At 41.3% G+C, this 17708-nt stretch overlaps 1 protein-coding gene across 1 annotated transcript in view; it reads left to right on the top strand.

Moving 5' to 3' along the window:
- LOC131380755 (uncharacterized) overlaps positions 1-10176 on the top strand; it is a 517791-nt gene extending 507615 nt beyond the window's left edge. Inside the window, exons 4-5 of the mRNA XM_058425058.1 lie at positions 9335-9419; positions 10111-10176. Of these exons, the coding sequence (XP_058281041.1) occupies positions 9335-9419; positions 10111-10136 (111 nt within the window). The 3' untranslated portion in view covers positions 10137-10176. The remainder of the gene's footprint in view (positions 1-9334; positions 9420-10110) is intronic.
- The last annotated feature ends 7532 nt before the right edge of the window (positions 10177-17708 follow it).

Raw genomic sequence — 17708 nt, 5'->3', positions numbered from 1 at the left:
CACCAAGCCCAGCCCATAGCTACATTTATTTTACCTTAAGCATGGACTCTAACACTTAAGAATTATCCGTAAGCCTTCTTCTATCTTTACTTATTACTTATTTGTTTATTTTTTGGAGGTAGGGTCTCCCTCTGTTGCCTAGGCTGGAATGTGGTGGCATGATCACAGCTCACTGCAGCCTCTACCTCGGATCCTCCCACCTCAGCCTCCAGAGTAGCTGGGACCACAGTACTCCGCACCATCACACTAGGCTAATTTTTTCTTTGTTTGTTTTGTATAGATGGGGTCTCACTTTGATGCCCAGGTTGGTCTTGAACTTCTGGGCTTAAGGGATCCCCCCCACTTAGCCTCCCAAAGTGCTAGGATTACAAGCATGAGCCATCACACCTGGCCCCATCTTCATCTGGTTTAGAGTTCATTTCCATTGATATCACTTCCTTAAAAATATTCTTGGCTCATTAGATATTCATAGACAAAGATAAATCTTCATCTAAATCTCATACCTTATAAAAAAACGAACTCAAAATGAATTATAGATGTAAATGTAAAATGTAAAACTATGAAACTTTTAGAAGATAACATAGAAGAGTCTTTGGGACCTTGCGCTCAGTAAAGGGTTCTTGAATGTGATACCAAAAGCACAATCCATTAGAAAAATGATAAATTGGACTTCATCAAAATTTAAAAGTTTTACTCTGCAAAAGACCCTGTTGAAGATAAAAAGACAAGCTAAAGACTGGGAGAAATATTTGCAAATCACACATCTGACACAGGACTAGTATCTGGAATATATAAAGAACTCTGAAACTCAACATTAAAAAGAATCCAGCTGAAAGTTGGCAAAAGACATCCAGAGAGTTCGCCAGAGAGGATGCAAAGATAGCAAACAAGCATTTGAAGATATGTTCAGTATCACTAGCCATCAAGGGAAATGCAAATTAAGACCATTACTATACACATATTAGAACAGTTGAAATGAAAACTAATGACAACATATTGATATAAATAAATTGTCAAATAAATAGATGGAGGAGAATAGACAAATCTTCCATGCAAATGAATTTCAAACAATTTATGAGGCTACTATACCCTGAAGGAGGTGGAACGTAGCTTCCCGTTCCTTAAGTGACTTCCTTCTGAAGAGTAGTGTGGAAAGAGGGAAGTGTAACTTCACAATGAAGAAATGTGACAAACACTATCTCAACCAGTTGATCAAGGTTGATATTAATAGTGATGTTCTATTGATAGTATGTACCCTTGATAGAATATGATGAGAATTCTATTAAGAATTCTTTTTTATTTTTTATTTTTTTTTGAGATGGAGTCTCGCTCTGTCACCCAGGCTGGAGTGCAGTGGTGCGATCTCTGATCACTGCAAGCTCTGCCTCCCAGGTTCACGCCATTCTCCTGTCTCAGCCTCCCAAGTAGCTGGGACTACAGGCTCCCACCACTGCACCTGGCTAATTTTTTGTATTTCTAGTAGAGACAGGGTTTCACCGTGTTTGCCAGGATGGTCTCGATCTCCTGACCTCGTGATCCACCTGCCTCGGCCTCTCAAATTCTATCAAGAATTCTTGACAGCACTTTATTTGTGTGGTCTTCCTCCCCACAACCCCAATCTGAACATGAGAAAAACATTAGAAAACGTTATGAAACCAAGTACAGTTAACTCTTAAACATTATGGGTTTGAACTGTGTGAGTCTACTTATACTCAGATTTTCTTCCACCTCTGCCGCCCCTGAAACAGCAAGACCAACCCCTTCTCTTCCTCCTCTTCTTCATCCTATTAAATGTGAAGATGATGAGGATGAGACCTTTGTGATGATCCACTTAATGAGTAGTAAATATATTTTCTCATCCTTATGGTTTTCTTAATAGCATTTTCTTTTCTCTAGCTTACTTTATTTGTAAGAATACAATATATAACACATATAACATACAAAATACGTGTTAATTGACTATTTATGTTAACAGTAAGGCTTCTGGTTAACAGCAGGCTAACCGTAATTAAGTTTTGGTGGGGAGTCAACAGTTATCCTTGGATTTTTAACTACAGGAAGGGTCAACACCCCTAACTTCCACAATGTTCAAGAGTCAACTGTCTATGTTAAATAGAGACTTGAACCCAACTTTTCTGTCCCTAGAACCAGTGCTTTTTCTACTATGTTTAACTTACCAATGGGAAGGTGCTTTTTGATGGCTGTGGATTCAACCCACACCCACACAGAGTCTCAGGCTCCTCTGGATCACACAAAATTCAGGAATTCAAAGACTAAATGACCCATTGCAATGGTTCCCAAATGCTGGGAAGGGCCAGAGTTTTTACTGGCCCACAGAACACCTATTGTAAAAATTTCCAGCTTCTCTCTGTAAGGCAAGGAGACCATATGGTTCTGCCCTGAAAGTGAGGGGCAATGACTGAGGAGAGCCCTGAGCTTACTTCCTGCAGAGTCCCAGCCACCCACCTGGCCTGGCTCAGCTGGCCTTTCTACCTGCCCATTGTAAGCAAGGTAAAAGGAAGGACTTGAGAATGTGGGAGCTACTGTTCCTTAGCATATTGGTTTGCCTAGACTATGTCAGAATAATTGAAACGGTATTAGGCTGGGCATGGTGGCTCATGCCTGTAATCCCAGCATATTTGGGAGGCCGAGGTGGATGAGTCACCCGAGGTCAAGAGGTCGAGACCAGCCTGACCAATGTAACAGAACCCTGCCTCTACTAAAAATACAAAAATTAGCTGGGCATGGTGGCGGGTGCCTGTAATCCCAGCTACGCTGGAGGCTGAGGCAGGAGAATCGCTTGAACCCGGGACACAGAGGTTGCAGTGAGTCCAAATCGCACCATCACTCCAGACTGGGCAACAAGAGTGAAACTCCATCTCAAACAAAACAAAACAAAACAAAACAAAACAAAAAAAACACTGTTAAGACTGGTGTTTTTATTTTTGCTCATATCTGTAAAACAGAATGTTTGATGATGGCACTGATAAAAATGTAACACCAAAACAAATGACACCTTAGAGCTCTTCATCATGGGTGCTATCAAATACCAGAGTATGAAATATATATAGTGCTATCAAATTTAAAAAAAATTGTACTGAGGGAACATAACATTTGTTGTAGTATAAAATAAATTTTAATGTTTTAAATGTTTCTAAATGCATATAAAACTATATCCTTTAAAATTATCTACGGTTAACAAATTGTATTTCTTGGGAAGAGCTCTTTTGTATTCTGACATTATGAACTTCCTACATTTTTGGTGTGGAAATATCCTTTCCTGTCTGAAATGATGGCAATGGTAGCTTTTTGTTATTGTTGTTATTGGCAAAATTAACAGTTTGGCAACTCTATGTCAGCTCTTTCTACTACCTTGGGAAATTTTACTGTCCTGAAAATTTAAAGTCTGAAAACTACTAACCTAAGAATGCTATTATTCTAAAATATAGGAGAATTAAATAAATGATTTTAAAAAATCCTATGTGAATTAAAAACTCATTTGGCTGGGGGAAGGCTGGAAAAAAAAAAAGGAACCCAGAAACTTTGGCTGGTTTCATTAGTTTGTGTTTCACATAATCCACTGTGTAAAATTACACTTTCTTCTACCACTTCTTTACTAGGTTATTTTATAAACACCAAATCTGAAAAGAACTGAAATTGTAGAAACTGGAATATATTATAGTTCCATAGTATCATATATCACAACTCTTTAGAACATGTATTTTTCACTGAATGATACACTATAAAGGTTTGCTTTCATTTGTTGTCCGTGTGTTTGCTTTGATATTTTTGCTTTTGATCACATGAGTACTATGCATTAGTGAAAGTTGCAAAATGTGCTCTATAATAGTTGGGGTAGCTTCTTATGTTTGTATGGAAGAAACTAAGTTGATGAGAAATATGGAAATGTGCTTCTGAGTTTAGTAATTTTTTTCCCTTACATTGTATAATGTAAGCAATAGAACCATTCCATTAAAGTGTGAAAATAATTTCCTCATGAATTCTGTATCAATGTGGGAAATTTTTAGCATGTGTGGTTTTACTCTGCCTAGTGGCTCAAAGGCTGTCTAAGGAGGTAAAAATAGGCACTGGTGGGATTTTCCCTTCATTTCAGTCCATGCACCAATTCAAATGAATCTAATTTTGCCTGATTAGAAAGCGGATCCCTTTACTCCATTCCGTGCCATCTCCATTTCAATGAGCTGTGGAAGGGAAACACCATTTCCCTGACACTGATCGTTTCAGAATGAGGCCATTTGCAGGGGCTGAGTGTTTCGCCCACAGCAGGTAGTTTTACATCAATTTGCATTAATAGCAAAATTGGAAGAAGTAGCTTCTTAGCATTTCCCTGCTTGGCCTGAAGACTAAAATATGCAATGTTGAGTCCTACACCATTTTGAAAATTCATTTCCCTTTGGGACATACGTGCGTTCCAAAATTGCTCAGATTAGAGCTTTTACTGTTGATATTTAGAAACAATTTGACAATGGCTGCTTAGATACAACGTGTTGCACTTATCCCAGTTTAATTTCAATTTTACTTTTATTGCAAAGAAGGAGATGAGAAAATGTGAGGTCTTAATTTGGAGTAGCTCTTTATGTCCAAGTAAACAGAGAGTAAATTCTTTATTGGTGTCGTTTCTTTCAAATAATGAAATATTTGATGGAGATTTCTCTGTAGACAACAGCGATTTGGGAAATGTGAAAATGCTGGGGAGGTCAGAGAACAGTAGAAAAGGTCAGGTGTGGTCACTCACGCCTGTAAGCCCAGCTGTTTGGGAGGCCAAGGCAGGAGGATCACATGAGCCCAGGAGTTCAAGACCAGCCTGGGCAACATGCCAAAACACCGTCACTACAAAAAATACAAAAATTAGCTGGGCATTATGGCCCGTGCCTGTAGTCCCAGCTACTCAGGAGGCTGAGGTGGGAGGATCACCTAAGATAGGGAAGTCAAGGCTGTGGTGAGCTATGATCATGCCACTGCATTTCAGCCTGGGCGAGAGAGTGAGACCTTGTCTCAAAAACAAACAAAAAAAAGGAGCCAAACATCTCAGGTTGATGAATACATGAAAATGTAGCATCAAGAACATTCAGAAAAGGGAGATAGAATTTGGAGAATGAGAAATAAATTTGCAGAAAATACTTCAAGACACCAAAAATTCCCAAACATTTTAAGCTAAAACTACGTGTATTAAGTTCTTGTTAAGGAATAGAAGAGGTTAATATTTTTAGCAGGAAGAAACTATTAGCAAATCCACAACTTATACTTTTATTTATTCTTCCATTGTGAAGGATACACATTTGTTAGCTTAAGTAGAATCTCCTGCCTTACACAATTTCACTGTGGAAAAAATAATATTGACCAAGCCTCTGATCCTTCCTGACATGAAATTGATACACATTTAGAATCATGGAATTTTTCAGCTGGAAAGCACCTTTGGATGACAATTAAAGGCATTAAAAATGTGTGTCCTTCACACCAGTTTCATTTACAATAAGTAATTATAAATGCCACAAAGATAGAAAGTTTAAATAATTATACGGGACAATAGTGCAAATGGGGTCCTCATTGATGAATTTATTAATTCTCTCTACTAGTGGGTAAAGCTCTTCATAGAATTCTAAAATTTTTGATCTGGGCAACACTTTGGGGATGACTGATTTTGCACAGATGAGGAAACTGAAACTGAGATAGGAGAGTTGACAACAAGAAAATCTCACAGCCACTTAGTAATAAAGCCAAGTTCAGCATAGAGAAAGACTGAGCTTTGTGCAAATAGAACATTAGGGCCTTTATTCAGCGAAGCAGCCTCTTCCACAGACCAGTATGGACTCAGAGGAGGGTGGGAGACACTGAAACTCAGATAATAGTGAGAGATGAGGAACCCAGACCAGAGCTGAACCTTCTTTGAAAGGCTCTGTGGGAGACCAGAATATCTTCCCCAAAATATGAAGGATTGTTGAGCTGAAGATGCTCAAGAAGAAACAGGTACAGGAGAGGTCTCTGCCCCCATTTGTCCAAAAGGAGGACATAGATTTACAAAGGCAAAAAATATCCTGGCCACCAACCCCCGCCTTTTCCCCCCAAGGAAAGATTAACCACTGAAGACGGCTTTAGACCCTCAACAGCCTAGAGTCGGAACCGGAGGAATTCGCATTGGCAGGCTTTCCTAACTAGCATTTATCTGCTGTTTGTTTGCTTTTCCTCGAGTTGCCAGCCTGCTCACGGAAACTCACAGTTCTTTCTTGTTGTCTTGCCACTTCTCCAAAAATCCATTGTTCTTTGTTGAAGATGCTATATATAAACTGGAACTTAAAGCCACCTCTTTGAAAACTCATTCTCTGGATGTCTCCCATGTGTGTATAAAATATCCGTATTAATAAACTTCTGTTTTTCTCCTGTTTGTCTGGTGTGATGGGTCCATTCCAACTAAGAACCTGTTGGAGGTTATTGTTACTCCCCCTATTGTTACTCTTTCTTGTCTGTGTGTTTGTTCCTCGTCTCCTTGGTAAGAAAGAATGGTTAACTTAGATCAGAAACTCGCAGAATATGATTCGTAACTCATTGTATATGCAGGATCCTAAATCAACTGTTTCAAAACCCAGAGAGAGTATACTAGAGTGGCCGGGACCTTGGGCCCTGGATGCCAACTGTCTGGGTTTGGTTGTAGGGTGAGAGAGCAGAGGAATCGCCATCCAGACCCTTGTAGGTCATGACAAAGGTTTGTATTGTCATCCCAAGAGCTTTGGGAATTCTCAGAGAAGAGTGTGTTCCAATTCACATCCAAAAAGCTTATGTGAAAAACCTCTGTCCATTACTAGTTGTGTGAATCTGGGCAAGTAATTTATCCTGTCTGTGCCACAAATTCTTCATGTAAAAGGCCACCCGCCTTTTACTGTTGATAGGAGAATTAAATGAGATAATGATTTCAAATGCCCCAAACAATGCCTGGAGCACAGCAGGCTCTCAAGGGACGCTAATGGGACTCAGCTCTGCATTTCCCATAGTATGACCATGTGGTTATCATAAGTGGTAAAAGAAAGAAAAAGAAAACACCCAAAGGGAATGTAACAGTTGATAATAGAAAGAGAAGAAAAGATGTGAAAGTTGAGAAGGAGAAGTTACAGTGGTCTACAGACTCATTCCAGGATTGGTGGGAAATAGGAGATAAATGGGAGAGAGGCTCTGGGTTTTGAAATTGGACTTGAGAGACCTCTCGCTTTTAATCTATAGCCCTTTAAAATGCTATTCACGCATGAACAGCATCCTATGCACTCCAGCACTAATAAATTTTTCAGCAGCTCCACTTCGAATTGAGCCGAATATCTAGAGCACAGTTATTCTCTGAACTATAAGAACAGTGATCATAGCAAACTCATAGTGAGGGAAGATTTGCTCAGTTTGGGCGTTTGAAGCTTGCTAAAATCTTGGCTCAACCTGAATCTAATTCATACAGCTCCCTAACCTAAAGGATGCTTAAAACATTCTCCTGGCTCAATATCAAGCCCAGGCTCCCTAAGGCAGCCAGTCACCACCTCTCTCTTCCATGTCATCTCACTGCTCCTGGCCTTACTCTTTGTGCTCTCATAGCAACCCTGAGTGACCTGGAGGCCCTCTTTCTCCCTACACACCAGTACATCTTCTAACCAGTTTCTTTGCTCGGAAGTGTCCTCTCCCCGCCTCGCCTGCATGATTGCACGTGATTCCTACTCACCTCCACCAGGAAGCCTTCTCTGATGCCTCTGACTGGGAGAGGTATCCCTCTTTTCATAGCCTGCTCCACACATCATATTAGAGTTCCTGGTTCCTCTTGATGACTCGGGGCTCTTTGTATCCATAGTATTCAGTGCCTGGCTTAGAGAAGGCTGTCGTTATCATGAGTGAGCCCTTTGATCCATGTAAACCGCTCACCCTCTGTCCCAGGGCTTAGCATTCTTACTGGGATATGTTCCCTGCATTTTCAGAATGCCTGAAACTCTTGCTCTGTGTATTGTGTGCCTCTTTGTGTCACTGTGTATTTTGCTATCTGTTTAAGCCTTTCCCAAACACAGAGTTTTTGGGAGAAAGACAGCAAGCAGCTTTTCCATCTCTATCCTCAAAACTTTAATTTAATGGCCAAACACATGGAGGTGCTTGATAAATAGCTGTCAGTAATGAGATGTTGATTTCTGTCTTCACTCTAGCTTCCACCCTTTTCCCATCATATCCCACTCATCCTTAAGGTCTACCTCTTCCATGGGTTGTTGCTTTGATTTTTCTTAAGAACACTTAGTCATTCACTGTACTTTACTTTTTTCTTATTATATTTTTGCTTATTTTTTTTTTCTGATACAGGACCTCACTCTGTCAATCATGGCTTACTGCAGCCTCGACCTCCAGGACTCAATCAATCCTCCCACCCCAGCCTCCCGAGTAGCTGGGACTACAGGCCTGTGCCACCATGCCCAGCTAAGTTTTGTATTTTTTTGTAGAGATGAGGCTTTTTTCATGTTGCCCAGGATTTAACTGTTCTATGTATGTACATAAGGTATCTCATACAAGGTTTTTTTTTTTTTTTTTTACAAAATTGTCTGTGTCTCATATTGTTTTGTAGCACTATCCCCTCTAATATGTTAAATCATTTTCCTTCTTAACCTTACCAGGTTGAGAGAACAGGAAAGGACATCATATAAAACCAGGTGAATGCCTTGTGTATACACATGTTTGGGAAAATACGAAGTGTAGGTCTGGTGGGTTTGGGGAGTGATAAGGAGAAAATGAAACTAAAAGGACATTTTATAGAAGTATGTTTAAGGATTAGCTGCTTAAATAATTGTTGTATTCATTATCTTAATGAAAATGCTGAAAATACCTCAGAAAGGTGGAATAAAATGGGTCAAAGGTAAGAAAGACAAAAACATTAGTTTGGCTAAAGAGGGCAGTGCTGTGTGGTGGTCAGAGCTTTGGTGTCAAATGATCTGAGTTCCATTCCTTGCTCCTCCATTCACCATGAGACTTGGGCAAGTAACATCATTTCAAACCTCTGTATATCAGTAGTCATTTCAAACCCATTGCATAACAGGGCTGAGGGTACCTACCACATAGAGTTATTGCAACAATTACATGAGCTAATGCAGATTAATTCAAAGCCTGAGACAAATTAGCTTTTATTTTATTTTATTTTGGAAACAGGGTCTCGCTCTCTCACCCAGGTTGGAGTGCAGAAGCATGATCTCGGCTCACCGCAGCCTTGACCTCCCAGCCTCAAGCAATTCTCCTGCCTCAGCCTCCCAAGTAGCTGGGCCCACAGGCATGTGCCACCACACCTGGCTAATTTTTATATTTTTTTGTACAGATGAGGTTTCGTGTGCTGCCCAGGATGAGCCACTGTGCCTGGCCAAATGAGCTATTTATGATGACCATAAGGACACAAGATAAGGGTAAGGATGCAAGAGACTGAAGCATAGAATTACTGTTGGTCACCAGGGGTGGTGGTTCACACCTGAAGTACTAGCACTTTTGGAGGCTGAGGCAGGAGTATTGCTTGAGGTGGGAGTTCAAGACCAGCCTGGGCAATTAGCAAGAACCCAATCTCTACAAAATATTTGAAAATTAGCTGGGCATGGTGGCACATGCCTGTAGTCCCAGCTACTCAGGAGGCGGAGGTGGGAGGATCCCTCAAGCCCAGGAGTTCAAGGCTGCAGTGAGCTATGATACCACCACTGCACTCCAGCCTTAGTGACAGAGCAAGACCCTGTCTCTTGAAAAAAAACAAAAAAGAAAAAACTGTTACCATTGGTTAGTAATTAAGGAAGCAAGAGGCTTTCCATAAGGAGCCAGCTGGGACCACAGCTACTTGGGGAGCTGAGGCAGGAGGATCACTTGAGCCCGAGGCTATGGTAAGCTGAGATTGCACCACTGGACTACAGCCTGAGTGACAGAGCAAGACCCTGTCTCTAAAACAAAAACAATGGTACTTACTTAATAGAACTACTGGGAGACGTAAGAGGTATAATAGTGATATAATGCTCTTAGCGCAGTATCCATCATGCAGTAATTGCTCAATAATGTTAGTAAAATCTCCCAATGAGAAAGTTCAACATTATCTTCAACTCTTCTTTCTTGCTCCAGAAATCCAATCAGTTGCTAAGTGCTGATGATTCTGATTCTGTCCTTGCAGTATCACTTGCATGCACCTCCTTCTCCCTATGCTCACTGCTGGAGAAAAGAGAACCTTGGCTGATGATTTATGGGTCTACAAGTAATCGAACCTTAACTGCCACAAAAATAACTTGATCCAGCCCTCCCACCCCTCCCTGCACCTTCTCTAGGTAGCGCTGTAAGAACTTGGTTGCTCAGGTGGAAGGCATATAGATTGTATTGTATATGAATAGCTCCCCAGGTAGCACAGTAATGTCTCTGCAGTTGATTGAATAAGTCAGGTCAACTTTTCTGCAAGTTTTCCTCCATTGCAGCACTAACATCCACATTTAATTTGTTGCTTTATTTAACACAATCATCTGCTTTCAGCACAAAGTAAAAAAAAAGGAACAATGGCCGGCCAAGGTGGCTCATGTCTGTAATCCCAGCACTTTGGGAGGCTGAGGCGGGCGGATCACAAGGTCAGGAGTTCGAAACCAGCCTGGCCAACATGGTAAAACTCTGTCTCTACTAAAAATACAAAAGTTAGCCAGGCACAGTGGCACGCGCCTGTAGTCCCAGCTACTCGGGAGACTGAGGCAGAAGAATCGCTTGAACCTAGGAGGCGGAGGTTGCAGTGAGCCAAGATCATGCCACTGCACTCTAGTCTGGGCGACAGAGCAAGATTCTGTCTCAAAAAAAAAAAAAAAAAAAAAAAGGAACAATTTGCCAGAGGAAAACCAGTTAGCTAAACCTGCTTTGCTTTGGCCAATCCCATGTTATGTGTCAACTGTCTTATTACAGTTTGTTTATTTACAGGGAAGCCGCCAGTGTCTAAGATGTAAGGCATTCAGAAAATTGTGCAGATGATGGATTCACAGTACCTAGAATCCCCGTGACTCAGTTTTCCACAAATGTGCTATTTGGGGAAATGCACACAGATCAGCAACTATGCACTTTTGCTGGCAGCACAAACATTGCTGACACGCAGTCTTCCAAATTGCAAGCAATTTCCACAGTGAAAACAATGAGAACAGAATCACAGCATTAAACAGTTGGCAGGGAATTTTAGAGATAACTTAATCTACCCCTTTGTTTTAGACACAGTCCTGTTTTAAGCTGTTTTGAATAGATAAAAAGTCCATGTTATTTTAATAGGTCTTCATCAGTAACCGTCTTCAAATATGACCACTCTCCAAATTAGAGAGTAATTCCTTCAGTCTGGAACAGACAGTAGGGTTTCCTAGCCCAGAGCATTTGTTGACTTTCTCTTGTTGGTAAACAGCCAGTTTCAAGGGTTTACCCATCTCTTCCCTGTATGTCTCGGGATTAAATTGTGATCTGTCTCAGCCTGCCAGTGATTGGTTTGGAGGGGGAAAGTGACCCAGTTCTGTGAAACAAAACAATGGCAGGTCAGGCAAGGGGAGCTCCTAGATGTTTTTCTTGCTCTGAAAAGAAGACCTGTAGAAAAGCAGGTCATAGCTGCCGTAGCTCCCTTGCCTCCATGAAGAGAAGCAGCCAAAGATAAGGCCATCGTAATGATGGTGGCAGAGCACAGATATGGAAAAAATCTGGGTCCTTTTTTTTTTTTTTTTTTTTTTTTTTGAGACAGGGTCTCCCTCTGTCGCCCAGTCTGGAGTGCAGTGGCACAATCTCCACTCACTGCAACCTCTGCCTGCCAGGCCCAAGTGATCCTCCCACCTTAGCCTCCTGAGTAGCTAGGACTACAGGTTCATGCCACCACGCCTGGCTAATTTTTGTATTTTTAGTAGAGACAGGGTTTCACTGTGTTGCCCAGGCTGGTCTCAATCTCCTGGGCTCAAATGATCTATCCACCTAGGCCTCCCAAAGCTCTGGGATTATAGGCATGAGCCATCGTGCCTGGCCAGAATCTGAGTCTTTGATAATATTATTGAGATGCTGAATCAACCAACCTGAAATCACCCTACCTCAGAATTTTTTTGCTATGTGAAATAGTAAAATGTCTTTAGTGTTTATAGATTGACGACTAGAAATCAGTGGCTTTTTTTTTTTTTTTGGTTGAGAATTTTACTGTAGAATGACATTCAAATTTCCATACACAGGTAAAAGTCATTCCAGAGAATGGAACAATATTTGACATGTAAGCATTTAAAGAAAGGAAAGGTAAACAGTGGTATCTACTTTGGATTCACTGAGACCAAGCGTGCCAAGCTAAACATTCCTTTTTCGATAGGATTAGTAGATTACATGCCAGAGGAAGTCACCAACATCACATAATGGATTTCAGCAAGCATTTGATAAAATTGCTTATAATATTTTGGCCAATACTGGATGGAAAAATATTGAGGAGATGATGTAGTGTTGAAGAAAGACAAGATGCTGAGGAAGACAAGACTGGTTAACAGATCATGGCATTTTAAAGGTACTGTGACATCCTTGAGAAAGAAAGAAATTCTGTCATTTGCAACAACAGAGATGGAATTAGAGAACATAATGCTAAGTGCAATAAGCCAGGCACAGAAAGACAAATACTGTATGTTTTTACTTATATTTGGAAACTAAAACAATCAAACTCTTAGAAACAGAGAGTAGAATGGTGGTTACCAGAGGCTGGAGGCTGGGGGAATGAGGAGATGATGGTCAAAGTATACAGCCTCAGTTAGACAGGAGGAACAAGGTTGTATTTTGGTTTGGTTTTGAGATAAATTGCACTGGGTGGTGAAGGTAGTTAATAATCGTGTATAGTACTTTTCAAAATTGCTAAGAGAGTAAATTTCCAATGTCTTCACCACAAAAAAAAGTATTTGAGGTGATGTATATGTTATTTAGCTTGATTTAATTACTCCACATTGTATTCATAAGTCATAACATCATGGGCTGGGCCTGGTGGCTCAAGCCTATAATCCCAGCACTTTGGGAGGTCAAGGCGGTAGATCGCTTTGAGCCCAGGAGTTCAAGACCAGCCTGGGCAGCATGGCAAAACCCTGTCTCTACCAAAATTACAAAAACTAGCTGGGCTTGGTGGCGTGCACCTGTAGTCTCAGCTACTCGGGAGGCAGAGGTGGGAGGATTGGTTCAGCATGGGAGACAGAGGTTGCACTGAGCCGAGATTGTGCCACTGCACTCTAGCCTGGGTGACAAAGCCAGATCCTGTCTCAAAAAAAAAAAAAAAAAAAAAAAGAGAACCATAACATCACTTTGTACCTCATAGAGATAGTAAGGGGGTGATCCCATTTCTCCCCATCCTGAGGGTCAAAGCTGACACTCCTATAAAAAAGGACAGGTTAACAAGAGAAAAGCATACAAATTTATTTAATCATAGTTTTATATGACATGGGAACCTTTAGAAGGAAGACCCAAAGATACAGGTAAAACCATCCATTTTTATACTTAGGTTCCATGAAGAATGGACCACAGTGTAGAACTGTGGTTGGACAGAAAAGGTATAATCTAATGGAAATAGACCGAGTGGGGAATCCCAGCAAGGCCTGTCTGTTAAGGTTCTTCTTGGCCTCTCTGTGCAGCTGTCTTCCTTCCAGGTATGAGGCAGAACCCTTTTTGGAATGAGTGTCTTATGGCCTATTGTCAAACAATGTAAGTCAGAGATGTCTTTATGGCCAGGTCTTACACAGGAAGGTTGGGGAGTGGCGGGAGAGGTTAGAGTAATGTTTTTAGGTTTTATGGCTGGCTTTGGGGAACAGGAGTTCTAGTTTCTATAACACACCTTGGGGAAGAGGGATTATAGTTTTTATGGCTAGGCTCAGGGGAGATTGATGGGCCACAGACAGGAGGGAAGGAGAAGGTCAGAGAGAACTTACTTCTGAGGCTACCTCTGAGGCCTTCACTTTGGGATACTGTTTTCTGAGCCACAAAATTTCAGAAAGCGTTGGCCAGGTGCGGTGTGGCTCTTGCCTATAATCCTAGCACTTTGGGAGGCCAAGGCAGGAGGATCACTTGGGGGCAGGAGTTCGAGACCAGCTACCAGTTTGGGCAACATAATGCAACATCATCTCTACTAAAAACAAACAAACAAACAAACAACAACAACCAAAAAAAACCAGAAAAAAGAAAAAAACATTAGCTGGTTGTTGTAGCACATGCCTGTGGTCCCAGCTAGTCGGGAGGCTGAGGCAGGAGGATCACTTGAGCCAGGGAGGTCAAAGCTGCAGTGAGCTGTAATGATGCCACAGCATTCCAGCCTGGGTCACAGAGTTAGACCCTGTCGGGGGAAAAAAAAAAAAAAAAAAGAAAGAAAAAGAAAGGGCCACATGCATGGCAGAAGCTCAGCTGTTAGCCCTTGGACAAAGGCCAGCACTGTACAAGGAGGAATCACGATCCTGTGCTGAGTTCTAGATTTTTGGTCTGGAGACCTTCAAATTCTGAGTATTATCCCTAGACAAATGGGGGAAACCATGCCCATAGAGAGAAGTCAGGTGGCCTAAGCTATAGAGAGGAGGGCTACAAAGGGAAGGAATCAGGAAGTGCCTTATCCCCACGTAGGGTCAATCAGTGGGTCTATACCAGCTTTGTGGGAAAGCTCTTGATTATTTGTCTAAGAGCTTTGTCTATGATCTGACCTATTCAAATAGTCATTATGAACTTGAATGAAAACAAGGATATGAAAATAAAATTTGTGAACAACACAGAGTTAGAGAAAACCTCTAATGCGTTGGCTTCAATAATCAAAAGGTTGAGTGTAGTTAAACCTGGATGAGATTATCAGCTCCTCACGTGCCTTTTTCCAAGTTTGCAATAAAATACTAATGAAGACTAAAAAAAAGAAATCATAAAACTCAACTCACAATACCATATAACTGAGACAATGTATGAGGACTGGCTTGTTGTGAGAATCTCGAGGAATTTCCATGAATGGCAAGGCCAAGGGTGACTAACTGAAGGAGTTAAGCAGTGGATCCCATGAGCTGATGCAGGAAGCTTGCTTGAAAGAGTGTGTCTTGGCCGGGCGTGGTGGCTCATGCCTGTAATCCCAGCACTTTGGGAGGCCGAGGCAGGTGGATCACGAGGTCAAGAGATCGAGACCATCCTGGCCAATGTGGTGAAACCCTGTCTCTACTGAAAATACAAAAATTAGCCAGGTGTGGTGGCACACACCTGTAGTCCCAGCTACTTGGGAGGCTGAGGCAGGAGAATTGCCTGAATCTGGGAGGTGGAGGTTGCAGTGAGCCAAGATCGCTCCACTGCACTCCAGCCCGCCAATGGAGCGAGACTCCGTCTCAAAAAAAAAGGAAAAAAAAAAAAGAAAGAGTGTGTCTTTCGCCTCTGCTTTCTGCCTCTGAATCAGAAGCCCAAGACCAATCTCTACTAGAAGCATAAACAACTTCAGGTCTTTAGCTTAGAGTGTGTGTGTGTGTGTGTGTGTGTGTGTGTGTGTGAGAATTTTTTATCTTCTCCATCTAGTAAGCCAGTTTTGTGCATACCATTTATCAATGTATTTTTTGTTTCACCAAGGTTTTTTTTTTAATTATTATTAATGGAGATGGGGTCTCACTATATTGCACAGGCTTGTCTCGAACTTCTGGCCTCAAGCAATCCTCCCTCCTTGGCCTCTCAAAATGCTGGGGTTACACGCATGAGCCACAAAGTTTTGATGCCATCTCTTTCATAAATCAGTATCATGTGGTCTGTTTCTGGGTTGTTTCTGTATTCTGTTCCATTGTTTTATTGTCTGTTCCTGGGTATTATCAAGTTGTTGGTGGTGTTTTTTAATTACCTTGGTTTTGTTACATGTCTTAATATATGGTAGCCAAATTCTCCATCTTCCCCACTTTTTTTTCTGAAAGTTGACCTTTTTTCATGTAAATTAAGTAAGTACCCCTGACCCCCAAATTTTACTGGGATTTTGGTGAGAATAGTATTAAAGATCATAGACTAGTTTGGAGAGAATTAGAGTCTTTGCAATGGTAAAGAGTCCCCACATGAGCATGCCTTCTGTCTGCACGTATTCTTTAAGTGCGTCCGCACCATCAGCTCAAAAGTGTTGTACGGGGCCTGCTGCATCACCTGAGAGGCTTTGAAATGTCAATGCAGGGGCCGCCCCACCCCAGAGCTACCGAATCAGAATCTGTTTTTTCAACATCCCCAGGTTATCTGGAGGTACGTTAAAGTTGGAAAAATACAGCTTTCGTAGAATTTTAAAGATTTCTTCAAGAGAAGCTGGGCATTTTTGTTAGGTTAATTCCTAGGTTAATAGAGCTCAGAAAGGTCTCTAGAACTCTGATGAACTATATTCACCATTCTAAACAGATTCTGCCAATTCTCTTGTGAGTTTTCCGTGAATATTTATATCATCTGTAAATAATGACAGCTGAGTCTCCTGACTCTCTTTCCTCTGATCCTTTTGCTTACTTACGTCTCTTGATCAAAATTCCCAATATTACATGGAAGTAAAGATAATTTAAAAGGCCTCCTAGAGGCCAGGCATGCTGGCTCATGCCTGTAATCCCAAAATACTTTGGGGGGCCAAAGCAGGACTGTCTCAAAAAAATTTTTAAGACAAAACAAAAAAACAAAAGGCATCCTAGCTCATTCTGAACCTTAAAGGAAATGCTTCTAATATTTACCCAAGAAATGTTAAATTTGCTGCTGATTTTTGGCAACTTAAAAAACTTTTTCTCTATTCCTGGCTTTGTAAACACCTTTTTCAAAAGTTCACAATTGATTTAAACATTATTTTCTCCATGTATAAGAGAAAATCGTGTGATTTTGTCTTTTAGTTCATTAAGGTGGGCTGGAATTACGGGCATGAGCCAAACATGCCTCATTAACATGGGCCAAGGCAGAAGCACAAAATCTCTCAGGGAGATAAATTGCTCTTATTAGGTGACCTTGATAAGTATTTGGAATAAAAGAATACATACCATCGCTTCTAAGATCAAGTGTGAAAGAATACATACCATTGTTTTTTCCCATGGTTTTTTGGTTCAATAACCTAGATAAACTTTGAAAATGATTTGTAGAGATGAATATCCTTAGCCATCCCTCATGCAGCTATTTCTGTGGTATGACATGGCAATTACCTCATGGTCAAGTTCTACCTTTGTTTATTGCATCAAAAGACGATGCTCTCGACCAGGTGCGCTGGCTCACACCAGTAATCCCAGCACTTTGGGAGGCCAAAGCAGGCAGATCACTGGAGGTTAGGAGTTCGAAACCAGCCTAGCCGACATGGCAAAACTCTGTCTCTACTAAAAATACAAAAATTAGCCGGGCATGGTGGCAGGTGCCTATAATCCCAGCTACTTGGGAGGCTGAGGCACAAAAATCGCTTGAACTAGGGAGGTAGATGTTGCAGTGAGCTGACATCGTGCCATTGCACTCCAGCCTAGTTGACAGAGGAACATTCTGTCTCAAAAAAGAAAAAAAAAAAAGTGATGCTCTTAACTTCAATCACCACCCCTGTATAGAAGACCCGGGCACAACCATTTGATATACTACCCCTGTGCATGATCTTTTCTCTATAGTTAAAAATGCTGATCCGTAAAGCCCAGTGTGGTTTACAGTTGTGTGTGGACTGAATGGAAGCTGCTAGTCCAAAGGACACCCCGTTGCTGAAATGTAATGTGCCAAGCCAGGATTGTCTGTTCTCT

This window comes from Hylobates moloch, unplaced genomic scaffold (genome assembly GCF_009828535.3).
Source record: "Hylobates moloch isolate HMO894 unplaced genomic scaffold, HMol_V3 SCAFFOLD_12, whole genome shotgun sequence".
Lineage (NCBI taxonomy): Eukaryota > Metazoa > Chordata > Mammalia > Primates > Hylobatidae > Hylobates > Hylobates moloch.
Note: the sequence above shows the minus strand (reverse complement) of the source record. Positions and strands in the feature narration are given on the sequence as shown.